This window comes from Prionailurus viverrinus, chromosome B2, assembly GCF_022837055.1.
Source record: "Prionailurus viverrinus isolate Anna chromosome B2, UM_Priviv_1.0, whole genome shotgun sequence".
In the NCBI taxonomy this organism is placed as follows: Eukaryota; Metazoa; Chordata; class Mammalia; order Carnivora; family Felidae; genus Prionailurus; species Prionailurus viverrinus.
Window position 1 is genome coordinate 249239 of NC_062565.1, and position 21427 is coordinate 270665.

A 21427-nucleotide genomic window follows, 5' to 3' on the forward strand; every position below is an offset into this window, starting at 1 on the left:
AAAAAATGGACTTAAAGAGGGGACCGAGAAAGTGGCTGTTGCCATCATAAAACACAGAATACTCATGAGTGTAAGAGTTTACACAATTAATAAAGCGTAAAATGTTGAAAATTAACACGGATAATATGGAGAAGGAAATATGATAAACATGTTTAATTTCTTGATCTGTTGCAACTCTTAAAAAATAATGAAGGTAAAATATCACTGCTATAAAAATTTAAAAAATTAAGGATCCCCACAATATCCCATGCTGTATAGATCTTATGTACTTTTGTAGATACATGATATCTTTTTATCAATGACAAAAAGACCAAAAATCCACTTAAAAATGGGCAAAGGATTTGAACAAACACTTCCAAGTTCAAGATACATAATGCGTAAGTGGCTGAAAAGGCCATGAAAAAATGCTCAACCTCATTAGTTATTAAGGAAACACATTAAAACCGTATTGATATGCTACTAAATGCATATTTTATTTTTTTTTTTAATGCATATTCTGAAAGCTAAAAAGTTAAAGAGAATGACAATACTAATGTTGGTGTGAACGTAGAGCAACTGGCACACTCACACGTTGCTGGCATGTTTTATCTGGGGAATGTAATATAGCACAGTATTCTGGAAATCTGTGACAATTTTTTTGTAAAATTTAGCAAGCATGTACATTATGAATTCAGCCATTGCACTCCTAAATATTTACTCAGAATTAAATATGAGTGTGAAGAAACTTATAGAAATATTTATAAAAGCTTTATTTATGTACTCCAAACTGCAACTGATACCCCAGACCCAATTGCTCATGGATTGTGAATGAATAACAAAGCATAGTAGCATATCTATTTCACAGAACACAGCCCAGAACTCAACTAGAGGGATAAATCACAAGACCATTATGCTCAGCAAAAGAGGCTTAACATCAAAGAGTGCATATGATTTCACTTGCAAAAATTCTAGAAAATGCAAACAAATGTTTAATACATTTAATACATGTTAAATACCAATGTTTAATGACAAAAAGTGGATTAGTGACTTCTTGCAGTAGAGGGCAGAAGGAGGAAGGACTCCAGATACACAAGAATCTTTTTGGGGTGATGGAAATGTTCTGTATCTTGATTGTGGGTGTTGTCAGTGTTCATTGATTTATACACTTGAAGTGTAATAACCTTCATATAAATTTTACCATAAAAAAGTTGATGAAAAATGTAAAAAAGAATCAAAGTGTATTGTATTCAAAATTGAAGTTGTATTGTAATCAAAATAGAAGATTTGTAGGAATCAGTTATGAGTCTCCTCCAGTGCACCAGCCCAGGATAATGTTACCCGGGCCAAAAAGATGTCCGCAGACACAGAAGATGTGATCAGTAGCATTTTGGTGCAGTATGGGGCCTGAGTAAAAGGGAATATTCAGTGATCTGAATTGAGCAATACGGTAGGCAAAAGAGCTATTTATGGAGATAAAAAATGAAGAATGAAGAAAAAATGAATAAGTGAACAAAAGTAAATTGGACAAACTGCCAGTGATAACCTGATTATTGATTAACCTTATCATAATATCAACAATCTTCATGTCAGTTATCTGTAACCATTTTCTTTTCTTCTTGATTGGCAGTCTCTGGGTGGTTTATCTCATTTACATGGGGACATTCTTTACAAATAATGAATTCCTCATCTGAGAGTTTGGTTGAGGCCCCAGGAATATTTTTCCTCTTAAATCTAGCTCAAAATGATCTCATTCAAAAAAATATGAAATTCTACAAATAATAATTATTTTTGTTTGATACCATTTCTTCTCTTTCCCTTGAGAAGTAAAAAAAAAAATCCTCTGTAAGAAAAAAGACATTCCACGTAAGTAAATTTAATTAAATAAAATTAATAATTATTAAATCAAATTAAATTAAAGAAATAAATATTTTAAAAATTTTAAAAAACATTTATTCATTTTTGAGAGACAGAACATGAGCAAGAGAGGAGCAGAGAGAGAGCAGAATCCGAAGCAGGTTCCAGGCTCTGAGCTGTCAACACAGAATCCAGTGCAGGGCTTGAACCCACCAACTGTGAGATCATTACCTGCACTGAAGTCAGATGCTCAACTGACTGAGCCACCCTGGTGACCTATAAATTTTAAATATTATTTAAATAAAATTTTAAAGCAATAATTATTTTCTGTGAGAATAAAAACCATTCTATGAAGTTGAATACATAGAATTATGTACATAGAAGTACATAGAATATGTACATAAATACATAGAAGTTTCTCTGCTTTAGAGGAGATAAAGCAGAAGACCAGTGGACATCCAAGGAGATTCAATGATGTATTGAACACATGCAGGAGGTGGGAGAGTAGAGGCAATTCTACTGCTAGGCGTGTAGCCTGAGGAATTCATTACATATGTATAAAAGACATGCCTGGATGAAGATATTCACCAATGTGTTGTTTAGAATAATGACAAAAAGAGAAACATTTTCAAAAGGGGATGGGTTAAATACAGCACACAGCCATTGAAATGGTTTTACATATTTCTCTAGAATGATGCTATCTCATAAGGGGAATTTATCAACCGTATGTAAAGTGGTATTACAGTGCAATATAATGTTCACACATGTATACACATAAATAGAAAAATGTCTAGGGGCGCCTGGGTGGCTCAGTCGGTTGGGCGTCAGACTTCGGCTCGGGTCATGATCTCGCGGTCCGTGAGTTTGAGCCCCGCGTCCGGCTCTGTGCTGACTGCTCAGAGCCTGGAGCCTGTTTCGGATTCTGTGTCTCCCTCTCTCTGTGACCCTTCCCCGTTCATGCTCTGTCTCTCTCTGTCTCAAAAATAAAAAAACGTTAATTTTTTTTTTTTTTTTAATGTCTAGGGGCACCTGGGTGGCCCAGTCAGTTAAGCATCTGATTTCAGGTCAGGTCATGATCTCGTGGTTCATGAGTTCAAGCCCCACATCAGACTCTCTGCTGTCAGTGCAGACAGCCGACTTGGATCCTCTGCCTCCCTCTCTCTCTGCCCTTCCCCTGCTCTCTCTCTTTCAAATATAAAAAAAAAAACATTAAAAAAAGAAAAATATCTAGAAGTATAGTCATAGATAATACAATATCCATTCCAATGGGTTGATGGTTTACTTTAAAATTTTTCTTTGTCCTCATTATGGAATTATTTACAAATAATATGCAACCTGTTTAAACTATATATATATACACACACACACACACACACATATTAATGCACATCTAGAGATAGAGGAACCACTGTGGACCAAGATTTAAGACTGCAAAATATGACACTGAGAGAGATTTTGTCCTCAATTTCAGCTTCATACTTGAAGAGAAATAAAATGCATGACCTTTAAAAACAAACAACAAAACAATCTTCATGTGTGTACATGCATGTGTAGGTTACTATGGACAGAAGCATTAATCCAAACAGCCATGTAAAAAACATTCCCCATTATTCAGCAATCGCTCATCCCCACTGTTCTCAGTGTACTTTAGTTCACTTCACCAAACCTGGGAACCAGTGCAGTATTGTCCTCTTGTGACTTATGAGCCCTTCATGGAGAAGGTCACACAGCCTCCTACCCCAGAAGGAGTCAGACCTTGGACCCACAAGGCCTGGGACTCATGCTTATAAGTTGGAGCTGTTCCCGTTCCTCATCCTTGTTGTGTTTCATGGACCCGGGAGGCCTCCCTGCCTTACTCTGTAAAAACATCTTGTCAAGCTCTTCTATGGATCAGAATAAGAAATACATTAATGCAAACATCTCTAGTAATGGAAAAGCAGTACTGAATTACAGTACTATGTGCTTCTGTTTCTATGTTTATACACATAGACACACATGCTGGGAAGCATTTGCAAGTAGATGCAAATGAACAAGCTTTGAGTCAGACTGATATTAGTTTCAATCACAGCTTTACTACCCATTTTTAAATGTTTATTTTTTTTGAAAGTCTTTTTTTTTCATGTTTATTTATTTCTGAGACAGAGCATGAGTGGGGGAGGGGCAGAGAGAGAGGGAGACATAGAATCAGAAGCAGGCTCTAGGCTCCAAGCTGTCAGCACACAGCCCGACACGGGGCTCGAACTCATGGACCGCGAGATCATGATCTGAGCCGAAGTTGGACGCTCAACTGACTGAGCCACCCAGGTGCCCCAATGTTTATTTATTTATTTTTTTGAGAGACAGAGTGCATGTGCGCATGATGGAGAGAGAGAGAGAGAAAGAGAGGGAGAGAAGGGGAGGGGCAGAGAGGGGACAGAGGATCTGAAGTGGGTTCTGCACTGAAAGCAGTGAGCCTGATGCGGCTCTCAAACTCACCAACCATGAGATCATGATCTGAGCCAAACTCCGATGCTTACCTGACTGAACCCCCCAGGCACCCACAGCTTTATCACTTTTTATTTAAGAAGTCTCAAGAAACCAATCTTTTCTAAATTTAGTGTCCTAATTGATCGAATGGGGACAATGTAGCATAGCTAGAAGAGTTGTCTAAAGGAGTTAAAAGAAACCCATGTGTAATGAAACCGACATTTATTAGGGACTGAAAAAATTGTAGGAAAAGCTATTGAAAAGCTTAATAGGAAGGGGAATTAATGTAGAAACTTGACAGAGGTAAGAAACTTGGAGGCACACCAGCAAGCACACACGTATACCAAGAACTATACCAGGAACGTGCCCCCATAAACACAGTCAGCCTATGTGCCAGCAGTCTGGAGCCTATCTGTTAGAAATCACCTTCAGATGATGCCAGCCAGGCCCTAAACTCATTGCCCTTTCTGTTTTATTTCAGAAAAAAAAATCCTAAAAGATGCCTTAAAATAACACTTGAATTGGAGGAAGGAAGGCCACTATCCTGAGAAGCATAATATCTTACTCAGATTTTGAGTAGAATATGAAGAATAGAAACATTGGAAGGGTGGAAATCAGACTTACTCTTTTACAATCTGAAACCTAACGACAATAACTTTTATTTGTATGTTTCTTTAGAATTTAAAAATGGCTTTTAAATACATCTTTCTCGGGGAAACTTCTCCTTTTGACAGCACCTTCCTCAGAGCGGCCTTCATGGCTTCATTGCGTAAACTGTAGATAACCGGATTGAGTGTGGGTGGTATCACCGTGTAGAATATGGAAAACATGAGGTCCATAGCTGATTGGGAGTCAGAAGGGGGCCGCAGAAACTCAAAACCTGCTGTGGAGAGGAAGAAGGTGATTACAAACAGGTGTGGTAGGCAGGTGGCGAAGACCTTAGTCCGGCCCTCTGCTGATGGGATCCTCAGCACGGCAGAGAAGATGTGGGCATAGGAGAGCATGATGGACACCAGGCAGATGAATGCTGCTGAAGTTGTGAAGGCAGCCACTGCAATCTCATTGACGAATTCATGAGAACAAGCTAGTTTCAGCATTTGAGGAATGTCACAGAAGAACTGGTAAATGACTCTCTCCCCACAGAGAGGTATGGAGAAGTTCACAGCAGTATGCATGAGCCCAGAGAAGCCCCCAGCAAGCCACACAGCTGCCGCAGTGTGCCTACAAGTGCAGGGGTCCATAATGGTCTCATACTGCAGGGGCCGACAGATGGCGACATACCGGTCGTAAGACATCACGGTGAGGATGGCCACTTCTGATGAGGCCAGAGCTATGAAGAAGAAAACCTGAAGGATGCACTGACCAAGTGAAATGTAACCGCTGTTCGTAAGTGAATTTGCAATGGACTGAGGCACTGTGACAGAGATGAAACAGAGGTCCAGGACAGAGAGGTGCTTCAAAAAGTAATACATGGGGGACTGAAGGCGATGGTCCAACGTGGTCATGGTGATGATGAGGAGGTTTCCTGTCAAGGCCATCAGGTATGTCACCAAAAACAGCAATGCATATAAAATCTGAAGCTTTCGGTTTTCAGAAAACCCCATGAGGAGGAATCCACTCATGGAGGTCAAATTGGCCATGGTCACACTGAACGTAGCAAGTATGACTGTCTAGGAAGCCAAACAACAGTAGAAAGAATGTATCATATTTAGTATATCTGCATGTCAGGTTAACAGTGCACCCAACATAGACCTACCGAAATCAAGACAAACGTATCCCCGTAGTGATTAGGTAACACTTCATTTAGAAAAACCTTTACTACAGATACCATATGTTTTCACTCTTATGTGGATCCTGAGAAACTTAACAGAAACCCGTGGGGGAGGGGAAGAAAAAAAAAGAGGTTAGAGTGTGAGAGAGCCAAAGCATAAGAGACTCTTAAAAACTGAGAACAAACTGAGGGTTGATGGGGGGGTGGGAGGGAGGGGAGGGTGGGTGATGGGTATTGAGGAGGGCACCTTTTGGGATGAGCACTGGGTGTTGTATGGAAACCAATTTGACAATAAATTTCATATATTAAAAAAAAAGAAAAACCTTTACTTATTATTCAGAAACAGAAGCTCTAAGGATGACCAATGGCATCACATAGCTTGAAAAAAGTCATCAGAATTTTCTGGAGCAGAGTTTGGATTGTTAAAGGTGTGAAACTGACAGAGACGATGAAATCTTTCCACTCAACATAGTCATTGAAGATTGTACTAGTATTATTGCATCTTATTATGATACCTTAGTATTACAGTAAGGTAGTAACATTTCTTTTGTTAACCATCTAAAATTAAATTGTTGGTACCACCTTGTAAGTGGATCTAAAAACAGACCAGAGGCAAACATAGGGGAGCTGTTCACTCTAAAAACAGTCATATTCCTTGCCTCTGAAAGGTTCTCAATATTTTTAAAATATGAAACTTGGTTGGAATGAACTTTCCAGAGGAAGCTCAAACAGTGAAATAAACCTCAAAATTGTCACATGCAGATGCCACTGAAACTAAGCGTTGAAATCTGAGGTTTGGAACTTGATAGATATCACAACTGTCTGATGGTGCCTTGTCCTTTTAATTTTTAAAACCTTAGGATGATTTTGATTTGGATATGTCCAATCAGGTTCATTTGAACAAATAATGAGGTTTTCTAAAAAATATTGAGTTCTGGGGCAGTGGGTGGCTCAGTTGTTTAAGCGCCTGGTTCTTGATCTCAGCTCAGGTCATGATCTCACAGTTTGTGAGTTTGAGCCCCACATAGGGCTACACTCTGTCAGTGAGGAACCTGCTTGGGATTCTCTCTCTCTTCCTCTCTCTCTATTCCTCCCCTGCTCGCAATCTCTCGCTGTCTCTCTCTGAATGAATAGATAACTTAAAAAAATTTTGAAGAAGTATTTAGTTCTTACTACATTGTAGGCAGAATGCTAGATAATAGAGTATATGCCTTTCCAGTATTATCTCTATTGTGACTTCTCCAATAAGAGTAAACATTTACTTTTCTTTTTCTCCAGGACATGAAATATATTAACTAGTGGGTGCCCATTTCTAAAAATAATCAAACAAACAAAACCTTAATACCACATATAACATAATTGTTAGGGGGATTGGCTGGTGTCACGTTTTATGTTAAAGGTGATACTGTAGAATCATAAAGCCATTCTGTGTATCAGAGTTTACTCCACTGATTTCTACTTCTTTTTAAAAATCTGTGGATTTGTTGAAAGGTCAATTCACCTTCAGTGAGTTTCTTGGTCAAGAAGGCAATTTCTTCACCATCTCTGTCCATTTCTCCACCTTTGATAATGGTACCTAACATAGAAGCACTAAGTAAATATTTAACTGGGTATATACTTGATTGATTTCAATTCTATACAGTTTATCAAGTTGCTTGAATTAGTCCATCAGATACTGTGGTTTATTACATTGATTAATCCCTACCCAATGGAAAGAGGTTGAAAATCACTGAGGTAGTACCTTTTTGTTTTGCTGTAATCTATTTTGAGAACTCGCTGAAACTAATTTTTAGGAAGCATTCTGGCAACAGCATGGATGTTGGATTAGCAGGATGTAAGATTGAAAATGAAATATTGCCAGGGATGGTGAAGGTTTGAACTGATCTGTAAGTGTGACAAGAAGAAGTGACAAGTACAAGAGAAAATGGGCAGATAAAACCTGATGTGATGGACGTACAGAGAAAAGATGTTGTGCTATTCTCCAAAACAGATACAGACAGGGAGGTGGTTGGGAGAGGAGGTGACCCTGATGAGAAAGACCCAGTCTGAGGTGATTGTGTGCTGAGCTTGAGGTCGAATATGAGGATCTAGAACTGAAAACACCATCAGTGTAGAAAAGCAGTGAACCTAGCTCCTTTGAAAGGCACTTACAAGAATATTTTTAGGGGAAAAAAAGACAGAAAATAGGGCTGAGGATGATGTTCAGATACCGTCAAATTTCAAGAGATATGCATGAGAGGAGCCAGGGGCTGAGGAAGACAGTCACAGAGGAAGGAGAAAACCAGCAGTGAGTGGCCTCACAGAGCCAATGGAAGAGAAATGTTTTAGAAGAAACTATATGATAGGATCATATGTTTAAGAAAGGAAATTTAAAATAACAACAAAAGCACATTGAATTGGCCATTTTGAAGATCATTTGTGGATTTGCTAGATCTATTTTAGAGGTTTCATAGGTGTCTGAACATGAACGAGGTTCAGAACATGAATGAGATGTGAGAGGAAACACAGACATCGTGACCATTCTCCTCAGGAGGATGGCTATACATTTCGCAAAATATGGAGAAGTTGCACTCACCAGAGTTGGTCTTGGTCAGTAGGAGCAAATCTCAATTAATCCTAAAACTGAGCATCTTTGTTTTAAAAGCCAAGTTGGTAGCCTGGTCTCTGAAATGTTCAGGCCAGGAAAGGACTGAGATGCTTTCATAAGAGGCTGAACAGAGGGCATAGACCCAGGGACATTTTAACTTCTCCCAAAGCCCATTGACACTGAAAAGAATCGAGTGCGGCCCAGGTACCAGGGAGCAGGTCTGCTCGGCGAGGGTGGTGTTTCAGGTAAACACAGTTCAGAGCGTGGGGCTTAATGGAGTGGCCCCCCAAGGGATTGCCTCAGTGGAAAGTAATTAATTACCATCTTAGGTTAACTGTATCTTGTAGCCTGTGCCTTCCAGGGAGGGAAAAATGCATAATGTGTATAACTTATTTTCTACAGTATAAGGTCAGACTTAGATTTCTCTAGAAAACGGTATTTTTTCATTAACAATTCAATTTCTGTTTCAATTCAACTTTCTATTAACAATTTCAATTTAGTGGTCATCAATAGAATCATGCCTGCTCATAAGGGCCTCATTTAGAAAAAGGGTATACTGGGGTGCCTGGGTGGCTCAGTCGGTTGAGCATCCAACTTTGGCTCAGGTTATGATCTCACAGTTCATGGGTTCAAGCCCCGCATCCACCTCTGTGCTGACTACTCAGAACCTGGAGTCTGCTTTGGATTCTGTGTCTCCCTCTCTCTCTGTCCCTCCCCAGCTCATGCTGTCTCTTTTTCTTCTCTCTCTCTCAAAAATAAATGAACAGTAAAAAAGAAAAAAAAAGAAAAAGGAAATATTTAGTAATTATTTGTTTGTATACACTTATACATAATAATAGAATCAAGTATCTTAGCACTAAAGCAATATTCAGAGCTCACTGAGTTTAAACCTCATCTAAGCACTATCTTTTCTAAAATAACTCTGAACCTGATCGTCTGGGTCCCATTATAACAATCACATAAATGAGTAATTTTCAACTAAAGACCTATGTATTCAGTTTTCAAATTCCTATCATTGTAGGAAAGGCATTTTTTATTGCAATATGAACATTAATTAAATCTACTTTCGTTTTTTTTTGTTTGTTTTATAATGTTTATTTATTTTTGAGAGAGAGAGAGAGGCAGGGAGTGGATGGGGAAGGGCAGAGAGACAGGGAGACACAGAATCCGAAGCAGGCTCCAGGCTCTGAGCTGTCAGCACAGAGCCCGACACGGGGCTCAAACTCAAAAACTGTGAGATCATGACCTGAGCCAAAGTTGGATCTACTTTCTTAACGGTAAAAGAAATTAAAAATTTCTAAATCTTCCAACTACTCCTAAATATCAAAATTTCAATGTCAGTTATATTCCATTTGACCACCACTTAAAAATAGCTCTAAGTTCCCCTATTTTTACTATTAAGAAATTGAATTTTAAAAGTTGTAAACCAGCAGGCTTGGTTTTGAGTCCAGATCATTAATTATAGTCCTGCTTCAGTACCTCAGGAAGTGTCTCTGGGAGCATCTCACCTGTTTTTATAACGTTTTCATGAACAATAAAGTGATCAAAAAGTAATCAAAGTGATCAAAAAGAGATCTCTGAAATTAAGTTTTCAGAAGACTATCTGCTATTTTAATACAGGTTTTTATTGTGATCTGATCAATATTTTCATTAAAGCTTTGGATGAGAGTGGTAGATGATTATCAAAAGAAGTTAAAATCAATATTAGAGAATCCAAGCATGTCAACATATTAATTAGTGGACTAATTCCAAGAAAATCATGGTATAGTTCAAATAGGACAAAATAATAAAATATATCTCATATACAAAATCACATAGAAATTGGAGAGGTGGGTGGGTGTGTTTTCTTGTTTAAAGAATGGGTAAATCCCATAAATACATGTTAAAAAGCATCCAATGACCGCCAAAATAAAAACTCAAAAAAAAAAAAAATCTAAAATATCTACTGTCCTCATCAAACCAAAACTGAATCATTCCAGAATTGAAAACTTTAAGAAGATTATAGAAAAAGGAGTGTGTTTGCAGCAAAAGTGATTAGCTGTCATTTATTCAAATTACTGGACAGCTCAGAAGGGACCTATATTTTCAATACTAAAAATGGTTGTCAGGTAAATAAGTCATATAGAGACAGACAAATACTGTGTGATCTAAACAGAAAGGAACTCATTCACAGAGAACAGATTGGTGGTTAACACAGGTGGAGAGAGGGGCCTGGGCAAAATGGGTGAAAGTCATCAAAGGATACAAACTTCGGGTTTAAGACAAGTAAGTTCTGGGAATGCCTTGTACAGCATGGTGACTATACTTAACAATAATATATATTTGAACGTTGCTACTAGAGTAGATTTTTGTAAGTTTTAAGTTTAATTCCAGTTAACATACAGTGTAATATTAGTTTCAGGTGTACAACATGGTGATTCAACACTTGCAAACAACACCCAGTGCTCTATACCCTCCTTCATCCCCATGACATTTCTCTCTCCCCCCTCCCACCTCCCTCTGGTGACCATCAGTGTGTTCTGTATAGATAAGTCTTTTCTTGGTTTGTCTGTTTTTCCCCTTTGCTCATTTGTTTTGTTTCTTAAATTCCACATATGAGTGGAATCATAGGGTATTTATCTTTCTCTGACTGACTCATTTCACTTAGCATAATACGCTCTAGTTTCATCCACATTGCTGCAAATGGCAAGATTTCATTTTTCATGGCTGAGTAATAGTCCATTGTGTGTGTGTGTGTTGGAGGGGTGTATACATACTACATATTCTTTATCCATTCATCAGTTGATCAACACTGGACTGTTTTCATAATTTGGCTATTGTTGATAATGCTTCTATAAACATCAGTGTGCATGTATCACTTTGAATTAGTGTTTTTGTATTCTTTGGGTAAATACCTAGTAGTGCAATTGCTGGGTCATAGGGTAGTTGGAAAAATAGATCCTAACTGTGCGTGTGGATGGACGGTATCTAGAGTTATTGTCTGATCGTTTCACAACATATGCATATATCAAATCACTTAAATTTAAAAATTTAAATTTTAAATTTTAAATTTTTGAGGTACCTCCATACTCTATTTTCTAGAGTGACTGCACCAGTTTGCATTCCCGCCAACAGTGCAAGGTTCCCCTTTCTCCACATCCTTACCAACACCTGTTGTTGCCTGAATTGTCAATGTTAGCCATTCTGACTGGTGTGAGGTGGTATCTCATCATGGTTTTGATTTGTATTTCCCTGATGAGGAGTGGTGTTGAGCATCTTTTCATGTGTCTGCTAGCCATCTGGATTTCTTTGGAAAAATGTCTATTTATGTCTTCTGACCATTTTTTTATTTAACTTTATTTTTTTATTTTTTAAAATTTACATCCAAATTAGTATATACTGAAGCAATGATTTCAGTAGATTCCTTAATACCCCTTACCCATTTAGCCCATCCCCCCTCCCACAAACCCTCCAGCAACCCTAAGTTTGTTCTCCATATTTATGAGTCTCTTTTGTTTTGTCCCCCTCCCTGTTTTTATATTATTTTTGTTTCCCTTTCCTATGTCCATCTGTTTTGTCTCTTAAAGTCCTCATATGAGTGAAGTCATGATTTTTGTCTTTCTCTGACTAATTTCACTTAATATAATACCCTCCGGTTCCATCCATGTAGTTGCAAATGACAAGATTTCATTCTGGCCATTTTTAAAAAGTTTTTATTTAAACTCCTGTTAGTTAAGGGGCACCTGGGTGGCTCAGTTGGTTAAGCGTCCGACTTTGTCTCAGGTCAGGATCTTGCAGTTTGTGGGTTCAAGCCCCACGTTGGTCTCTGTGCTGGCAGCTCAGAGCCTGGAGCCTGCTTCCGATTCTGTGTCTTCCTCTTTCTGCCCCTCCCTGGCTCATGCTCCATCTCTCTCTCAAAAATAAATAAACATTAAAAAAAAAATTTAACTCCAGTTAGTTAAAGTACAGTGTAATATTAATTTCAGGTGTGCAATTTATTGATTCAGTATTGACACACAATACCCAGTGCTCATCACAAGTGCCCTCAGTTATGCCCAGAATTCATGATCCCCAAAGACCGCCAGGGAGCTGAGTCCGATGTAAAAGCAAAAGAGCCTTTATTCGAGGTAGCTCGAGCTCAGTCCCCTACCTTCACCGACGCAGCGGTGAGATACCGGGGAGAGAGAGCGAGTTTCAAAAGGACAAAGGTTTAATTGGGGCCTAGGGGCAGTTGATGAGATAATGGCTGTGGCCTCAGCCGATTGGCTGGGGAAGGGTCCGAGTCCTGTTAGGCAGGTGAGCGGGAGGTTACTCAAGGGGAGGAGGCGTGGTCAAGGTGAAGGACACAGAACAAGATGGAGTCAGCTGGGGTAGGCCCGCCTTTTTCACCCTCCTTGATTCCCATTCACCCATCCCCCACAGTCTCCCCTCTGTTAACCATTGGTTGGTTTGTTCTCTACAGTTAAGAGTCTGTTTCCTGGTTTGTCTCTTTCTGTTTTTCTATGATCATCTGTTTTGTTTCTTAAACTCCACGTATGAGTGAAATCATGCGGTATTCATCTTTCCCTGACTTGTTTCGCTTAGCATAATACTCTCTACCTCCATCTGTGTCAATTGTAAATGGCAACATTTCATCCCTTTTGATGAATGAGTAATATATTGTGTGTATATATATATATATATATATATATTCCACATCTTTATCCATTCATCAGTCAATTACAGTGAAATATCACCTCACACCTGTCAGAAGCCAGTTAGGTGGTGAGTGTTGGCTGCTGGTGGCCACAGGAGGGAAATGGCTCCGGCCACGTCCTGTTCCTAGTGGGGTCTTTCTGAGAATGCTGCCTCTCTGGGATGTGCACAGAGATGAGCAAATAACCTCCCCACTCTGCACCCCAGGAGCTTCTCAGATTGCCTCCTCCTCGCTGTCCTTGGGCTGTTTGTCCCTCTTTGTCTCCCAGAGCAAGGCAGTGCCCTCAGGCTGATCCCAGCCTCCTCCTTTAATATTCCAGGCTTGAATTCCTGCTGTTGCCAGAAGTCAGGAGATCCAGCCCCTCTAGCCCTGCTGGATGGCTGCTAGGGAGATTCATCATTCCCCACCCCCTCCCTTGCCCTTCTCCTTGACCTCGACCTTAGCTCCCTCCCCATCCCAGCGGCCAAGGTCCATTTCTCTCCCAAACTGCATCTGGGCATTCCTACCTTCTTGGCTGTGGCCTCTTCTCTACCTTAGGTTGTGGAGCTTGTCCTGACAGTCTTCAGGTTCGTTTTGGGGTGTTCAGAATGATTGAGTTACATAGTTGTGTTCGTGGGTGAGGCCAGCCCAGGGACTTCCTGCTCCACTGCCCTCTTCCCACCTATCAGAGTAGATCTTACAAGTTCTCAGCACAAGAGAAATAGATCCTAACTGGGTGGGGATGGAGGGTATCTGGACTTATTGTGTGATTCAGTTAACATAAGGAATGCTGCTTTGGCTTGCTTGCTGGTTTGAGCATTTTCTCCTTCACGTACCCCTCCCACCAACCACGCCGTGGATTTACACAAAAACTTTAAGGGTTTTTTACTTGCTAAACCGAACTCAGAAAATCATGTGCTTGCTTACGTTTATAAACATGGCTATCAGTGTAAAGTGTCACACAAGCAAAATTGGTTTGCACTTCTTATAGGTGTATGTGGGGTATAGTGGGAATACTGGTATTTTACCTAATTGTGGTATTTATTTTCCAGGTATCAAGTTTAAACACTTTTTCACAATAATGCTTACCTTACTTTTGGGATTTTATGTGTGCTGTACCTGTATTGTTCAAGGGAGGTTAGGGCTAGCTGCAGTAACAATCCCAACTCAGTAATTTAGACCCAAATACTACATTTTTTATTCATATGAAATATGACTTTGGAAATCAGTGTCTTATTCTTTCCAATAACCAGGTGATCCAGACCTCTCAAAATGTGACCTGCAAGGTTGCTGAGGCCCAGGAGAAGTGCCAGAAGTAGGGGGAAAGACAGGAGTTTTATTTTATTTTTTTAATATAATTTTTGAGAAATTGGTTTCTCAACACACAGTGCTCATCCCAACAGGTGCCCTCCTCAATGCCCATCACCCACCCTCCCCTCTCCCCCATCCCCCATCAACCCTCAGTTTGTTCTCAGTCTCTTATGGTTTGCCTCCCTCCTTCTCTGTAACTTCCTCCCCCTCCCCTCCCCCATGGTCTTCTGTTAAGTTTCTGAAAGATCCACATAAGAGTGAAAACATATGGTACTTTCTTTCTCTGTATAACTTATTTCACTTAGCATAATACCTTCTAGTTCTATCCATGTTGCTGCAAATGGCCAGACTTCATTCTTTCTTATTGCCAAGGAGTATTCCATTGCATATATAAACCACATCTTCTTTATCCATTCGTCAGTTGATGGACATTCAGGCTCTTTCCATAATTTGACTATTGTTGAAAGTGCTGCTATAAACATTGGGGTACAAGTGCCCCTATGCATCAGCACTCCTGTATCCCTTGGGTAAATTCCTAGCAGTGGTATTGCTGGATCATAGGATAGTTCTATTTTTAATTTTTTGAGTAACCTCCACACTGTTTTCCAGAAGACAGGATTTTTTTTATAAGTATAGTCTTATTTTTACTTAAAAAAAATATGGAAGGTACACATTGAGAATTGAAATACTATGTCTTTTCTTTCTAGAGATGTGACATCATGTTTTCTGGTAATTTCTATGAAACACTGTGCTAAATCAAAGCATACATATGACTATTAAAGCTGTTTGCTCTCTCCTCCTCATGCTGAGCCAGCCCAGTGGAACACTGCCTTGGTAGGGAGATTTTGACAGGAGGAAGGAACTGCAGAGTCCCTACTCCAACAGAAAACCTAACAAACTGATTTATACAGAAAGCGTTTTAGCAAACCTGTACGAACACTTAACATGCTGTAAAAAAGGGAGACCTTTTAGCCTACTTCCAGCATAAACACACACTCATTGGGGCCAGTAAACTAGGTACCCCAACGTAGAAAGCATCTTTGCTTTGATAGCGATAATAGCTAAAAAGCACACAGTATATAATACTTTGATCTTTAAGTAAGTAATCATGGAAGCTCTGAGATTATAGCCACTAGGTTAGCCTGAGTATTCATCTATAAAAATAGTTTTCTAAAAATTCTTAAAAGAATTCTGGAAACAGACTACATCAGGACCAGCAGAAGACAGAGTGATGCAGGGACTGCCGAGTGTAAGACAAGGAAGTGATTTTCACATGTAGCTTCAGGTCAGGGTCATCTCTCAGTTATTCCTACGGCCAGGACTAGCCGGGATGGGAGCTGCTGCAGAGGGCAGCCAGCTCAAGGAACACCCTAGAGAAATGTTCCCACACAGGTAAAAACCCCTCTGAGGCTGCAGGACCGAAACTGATGCATACAGGAAGCTGTGAGCACACAAAAAGCCTGATGGACATGCGGAGCCAAAGAGGGCTGGAGCTGGTGGGTTCTTCCAAATGCTGCTGACCTACCAACATTTATGCTGGGGAAGGGGTCCCTGGGGGAATGCGGGCCTCAGGCTTGCTCCAGAGGAGCCTGACTCAGGCCAGAGAGAGGGGCCTACTTGGGGAGGAGTGCTAGGATTACTGAACACAAGGTGCTTCACGGGCCTAGGAGGGTCAGAAGACTGTCTTCTGACCCACCAATACTTAACGTCAGTGAAGAGTTGTGGAGCAGAGCCAGTCTTTCCAAGATGTATTCTGTCTCATAGCCAAAGCCTCTTCCAGTCTATGGGGCTGGCGACGTCCAGAAAGATATCGTTGCCTGGTGGTAGGACCTAGTGCCGCAGATCATTCTGGGAAGCTGGCACAGGGGATGATTTGCACAATGAAGTCACCACCAAACCACTGCTTAAATCCAGTCCCCAGCCTTCTTTTTCTGCTCTCTAGTCCAGAAACATTTCCTTAAAAGCCAGAAAATCTGTGAACGTGAGCAGCATGTCAAATATGTCACCAGCCACTTCATCGTTATGGTGCTGCGAAGTTGTGGTGAAAGGTGCCATGTTAAATCCAGGAATCCGCTCCAGCAGCTGTTCTTCAATATACTTTTCTACCAAAGAAATATATTCGTTAAAAATAGGTGTGTAGGTGAGTTTATTCTCTTCTGTGTCTTCAAACTCCTGGTAGTACTTGTCCATGAAATTCCTCTGTAATAACTGGAACTCGTCATCCATGATAATGTCCTCTAAATATCCAACCACAGCATCAAATTCTGCATCAGAGGCAGAAGAGAAGGACAGAGCGAAGCTCTCTTTCTCTAGGAAAACAGCCGCCGCCGCGGTTGCCTCCTTCTCCTCCACGCGCGAGCAGGACCGTAGGCCTCTTTTTTTTTTTAAATATATTTTTAAATATATATATATATTTTACATTTTATTTTATTTTTGATAGAGAGAGACAGAGCACAGGTGGGGGAGGGGCAGAGAGAGACGGAGGCACAGAATCCGAAGCAGGCTCCAGGCTCCGAGCTGTCAGCACACAGCCCCCCGCAGCGCTCAAACTCACAAACCTCGAGATCAGGACCTGAGCCGGAAGTCGGACGCTTAACCCACTGAGCCACCGGAGGCGCCCCAGCCCCTCCGCCTCTTATCCCGCCCGCGGCGGCCGGGGCCCAGCCTGAGCTCCGCTCCTTAGGGCCCCAGCCGGCACCTGGGAGGCCTCGCCGCCAAGGCCGCGGCCGCTCACGGCCTAATGAGTTGGGCCCTGCGTGTGTGGCCCCGCGCTTCAGGCTCCCCGGCGGCAGCCGCGCCGGCTCGACCCCACGCGGGGCCAGGCCTCTCTCGGCGCCCAGGTTCTGCGCGCTGCAGCCGCAGTGAGGGACTGGCGTCAGTTACCCGCAGCCCCGCGGCGCGCCCCGCCTCCAGAAGACAGGAATTTTGAAGACACTTATTACTTACACTCACATTTTATTTCCCCGAGTCACGTGGTCCCGATGTAATTAGAAGGTAGATATATTTATATCCCTATAAAAGGTCTTCATCTTTTTTCTGGAAGTCACTTGGAAACGATCTGATACTGCTGGCTCTTTTGAGGATTTGTTAGGTGAGACCAGGGCCGTTGCGAATGGCTGAGGGTGATTACTGTCCCGGCTGGGGCTTTGGGGCGCCGACCCCAGTGTCCATGAGCCTTACGTTTAAGTCTGGCTGCTGGGAAGTCACAGCGTCCCCAGCCCTTGTGTAAGCTCGGGGACCGTGTCCTCCACTCCCTCAGCCTGCACAGTTTCCTGCGGGCTCGTGCCGACCGCCGTGCTGCTGGACACTCAGCTGGACACTGGCCCTCTGCAGGATCCAGAGATGATTGTCTCTGTTTCACAACGTCGTCTCTCACCCTTTACAGCCTTTACCTTTTAGAGTCTTTCTAGACTCTCAGCTTTGTGTCCTTATTTATTCACATCTCTGTTTTCTTCTAGATTTGTACTCTTTGAGAACGGGCCAATGTCTTATTCACTTCAGATTGCCTCTTCTAGTTCAGTGGCTTACATACATGTGACATCAATAACTATTCACTGAGTAAAGGAATAAACATTTGCAACATAAGTGAAACCTCACTATTGGAACAGCTAATTAAAATGCCACTGCCTTCCTTGTTTTATAATCTTCACGCATTTTTAATAATCTAATTCTTTTAAGGCAATGGGTGTTCTTTTATTCTTATTCTGTTTGGCTGCTATAACAAAATACGATAGGCTGTGGCTTATCCAGAACAGAAATCTATTTATCACAGTTCTGCAGTCTGGCAGTTCCAACGTCAAGCAGCCAGGAGACCCTTGTGTGGTGTGGGCCTCCTGGTTCACAGACAGCCGTGTTCACTGTGCTCTTTGCTCATGGAATGAGGGACCAGGGGGCTCTGAGCCCATCCACAGTCTCCCCCTCTCCACCCAATCAGCTCCCGAAAGCTCACATACAAATACTAACACATGGAGAGTGAGTTCCACGTATGAATTTTGGAAGGACACAAACATTCAGTCTATAGCAGGTGGTTAATCCAAAACAGTAATAAAAATTGTGATCAGAGGGAAACCTTGATTTTTTTCCTGACTCTGTTGGGAAGTGTCTAGTTCTCCTTCCATAAAAACAATAATATGACTTTGTTTTGTCGTAAATATTTTTACCTATTGAATGTGCTTGCCTGCTGTTCTTTCTATATCACAAAGCATTTTTCTATTTAATGACTTACTGATATTTGCAAAATTTTACAATATAATATTTAACCAATTCACTAATGTTTCATAATACTTTCATGAATGTTAAAAAGATTTCTTTTTTAATCTTGATTTTAACCCTGCACCAAATTGATTTGCCTGTTTGGCAATACACATACAATAATTCACTTAGTGATGTATTTAAATATATAAACTTGTAAAATACCAGGCAGAATTCATGAAGAAGTATTAATTACATTTGTAAAATTAAATATTCAGTTCTTTTTTTAAATTTATTTTTTTTTAAATACATCCAAGTTAGCATATGGTGCAACAGTGATTTCAGGAGTAGATTTCCTAAGCCCCCTTATCCATTTAGCCCATCTCCCCCCATCCCTCCAGTCACCCTCTGTTTGTTCTCTATGTTTAAGAGTCCTTTATGTTTTGCCCCCCTCCCTGTTTTTATATTATTTTTGCTTCCCTTCCCTTATGTTCATCTGTTTTGTATCTTAAAGTCCTCATATGAGTGAAGTTATATGATATTTGTCTTTCTCTGACTAATTTCCCTTAGCATAATACTCTCTATTTCCATCCACTTAGTTGCAAATGGCAAGTAGCTATTGAGTTCTTTTTTTGCTTAAATCTCAGGGTTTTGCTCTACTATATCTGTAATACTGAAAATAAATCAAAATATATCCCTAGGGTTTGGGGACAGCCTCTCACATCAGCACTAAATATTTTTGAAAACCCATGTTTTTGTTTAAAAATGTATGCAACTTCCACACAATAATATATCCCTGATCACTTCAATACAAAATAGTCGTTTTAATGTTCAGTTATTTTTAAGTCTATCTAGACCTTTAAACAAAACTAACAAACCCAAGAAGATGTAGCATTTTTGCCTAGTGACTTCAAATACCCTCTGAGAGATATACCGCTTTACTAGAATTAATAAATTAAACCCATAAACATTTTTTCTTAATACATACTAGGATACATTTTATATTTTAGATAGTACTGATTTGAGGTTCCATGTTAAAATGAATCATGAATTCGAGAAACACTGCAACCAAAAAGTTTTTTAGTGGTTTAAAGAAACCAAGGAGAAACATTGAGGTAACAGACTGTCTTTCCCTTGTATAACCAGGAGCCTTTATTTTGCAAAATCTTTTTCCTCCCTGTTCCACCTTCATCTGACTTACAGCTGGGCCACAGACAGTGATGTGTTCATGGTACATCATTAACAGGAGCAGAGCCTCACACTGTCCCTTCAGGAAGGGGGTTAGTGCAGTAGGCATCGGGGAGGGAAAAAAGAGCCATATCTTGACCTAATTACGTTAGTGTATTTACTAAATGTTTATCATGCAAAAGCATTGTAAAGAAATCTGCAGATATGTAAGGCATTAAAATATGAATATTACAGGGGGGTTTGGGAAGGAGGTCTCCTGACAGGCAGTGAACACAATAAAGTGTTCAAACAGAAGCCACTGCAGGACACAGCCCTTAGGGTTGTGAATTTTTTTTTTTAATGAAGTTTAATATGCTGAGCTAGAAATGTCCAGGATTGATGCTGATATGTGGGGAGGGGGAGGGTCCTAGGAAATACCCATGGCAGGATTGATGGTGATATGTGGGAGGGGGAGAGGGAGGAGGGTCCTAGGAAGTACTCCATGGCATGTGGTAATCTCCATTTACTAGAGTATTTTATCTCCGGGGAGAGATTTTATGCATGTTTTGTGTTATCATTAACATTTGCAATTCCAAATTTTCAGAATCTCTGACAGGATATTGAACCTGATGCATCCTTAATGTTCCCAGCCATATACCAGTTTAATCCAGATTCTAGAATTCAGTCAGTGTATTTATTTCCCCAAATTAAAGAACCTTGTAAAATACACTGAAGGATTCTCAGAAAATTATTCATGTTGATTAAGACCTTGGAGTGTATATTATTAAGGGACTCTGATCCATTAGTGTAAAGTAACTGCAAAGAACTGAAATGAAATAAGTAAAAATTATTAAGTGTATTTATGGATGGGTAGACTTTGGAAAGGATAATTTTATACAGAAAGCTCAATAATGTGTATTAAAAGGGAGACAATAACATAGAAATTGTATTGATAAGTCAGAATAAGTGCTTAGTCCATGATTTTATAAATCTTCAAATTGAAAATGCATTAGAGCTCTATGAATTTAGAATTAAATTTTTATTATCTAGATTTGCTTGGGGCACCTGGGTGGCTCAGTCAGTTAAGCGTCTAACTTTGTCTCAGGTCATGATCTTGCGGTCCATGAGTTCCAACCCTGTGTCAGGCTCTGTGCTGACAGCTCAGAGCCTGGAGCCTGCTTCGGATTCTGTGTCTCCCTGTCTCTCTGTCCCTCCCTTGCTCATGCTCTGTCTTTCTCTCTCAAAAATAATAAACTTTAAAAAAATTATCTAGATTTAGCTTATAGGAAACAGAGTTACAATGTTAAATATTAAAGTCAATGTCCTGTGAAGAACATAATTTCACACACCTTTGAATTAAGGCAAATGTTAGCACCCCTTTTTAGTGGCAAAGGAACTGTAGTCAAAGGTTATGAATTTTGTCCCCTAAAGGCACACATGACTCCGT

General features: G+C 40.4%; 2 protein-coding genes and 1 pseudogene across 10 annotated transcripts in view; 1 reads left to right on the forward strand and 2 right to left on the reverse strand.

The window, feature by feature from the left end:
- The window catches only part of LOC125165718 (olfactory receptor 2G3-like), a 278541-nt gene that overhangs the window by 219602 nt on the left and 37512 nt on the right, over positions 1-21427 (forward strand). The gene's annotated exons all lie outside the window — the stretch shown is intronic.
- LOC125165711 (olfactory receptor 14J1-like) lies at positions 4974-5939 on the reverse strand. The gene has a single exon (XM_047858913.1). It carries the CDS (start codon positions 5937-5939, stop codon positions 4974-4976), a length of 966 nt encoding a protein of 321 aa, XP_047714869.1.
- On the reverse strand, positions 16453-16949 carry LOC125165721 (ADP-ribosylation factor-like protein 2-binding protein; annotated as a pseudogene).

Excerpts from the sequence above, each read along its gene's own strand:
- LOC125165711 (XM_047858913.1), bottom strand. The coding sequence starts at position 5,939 with ATGGCCAATTTGACCTCCATGAGTGGATTCCTCCTCATGGGGTTTTCT.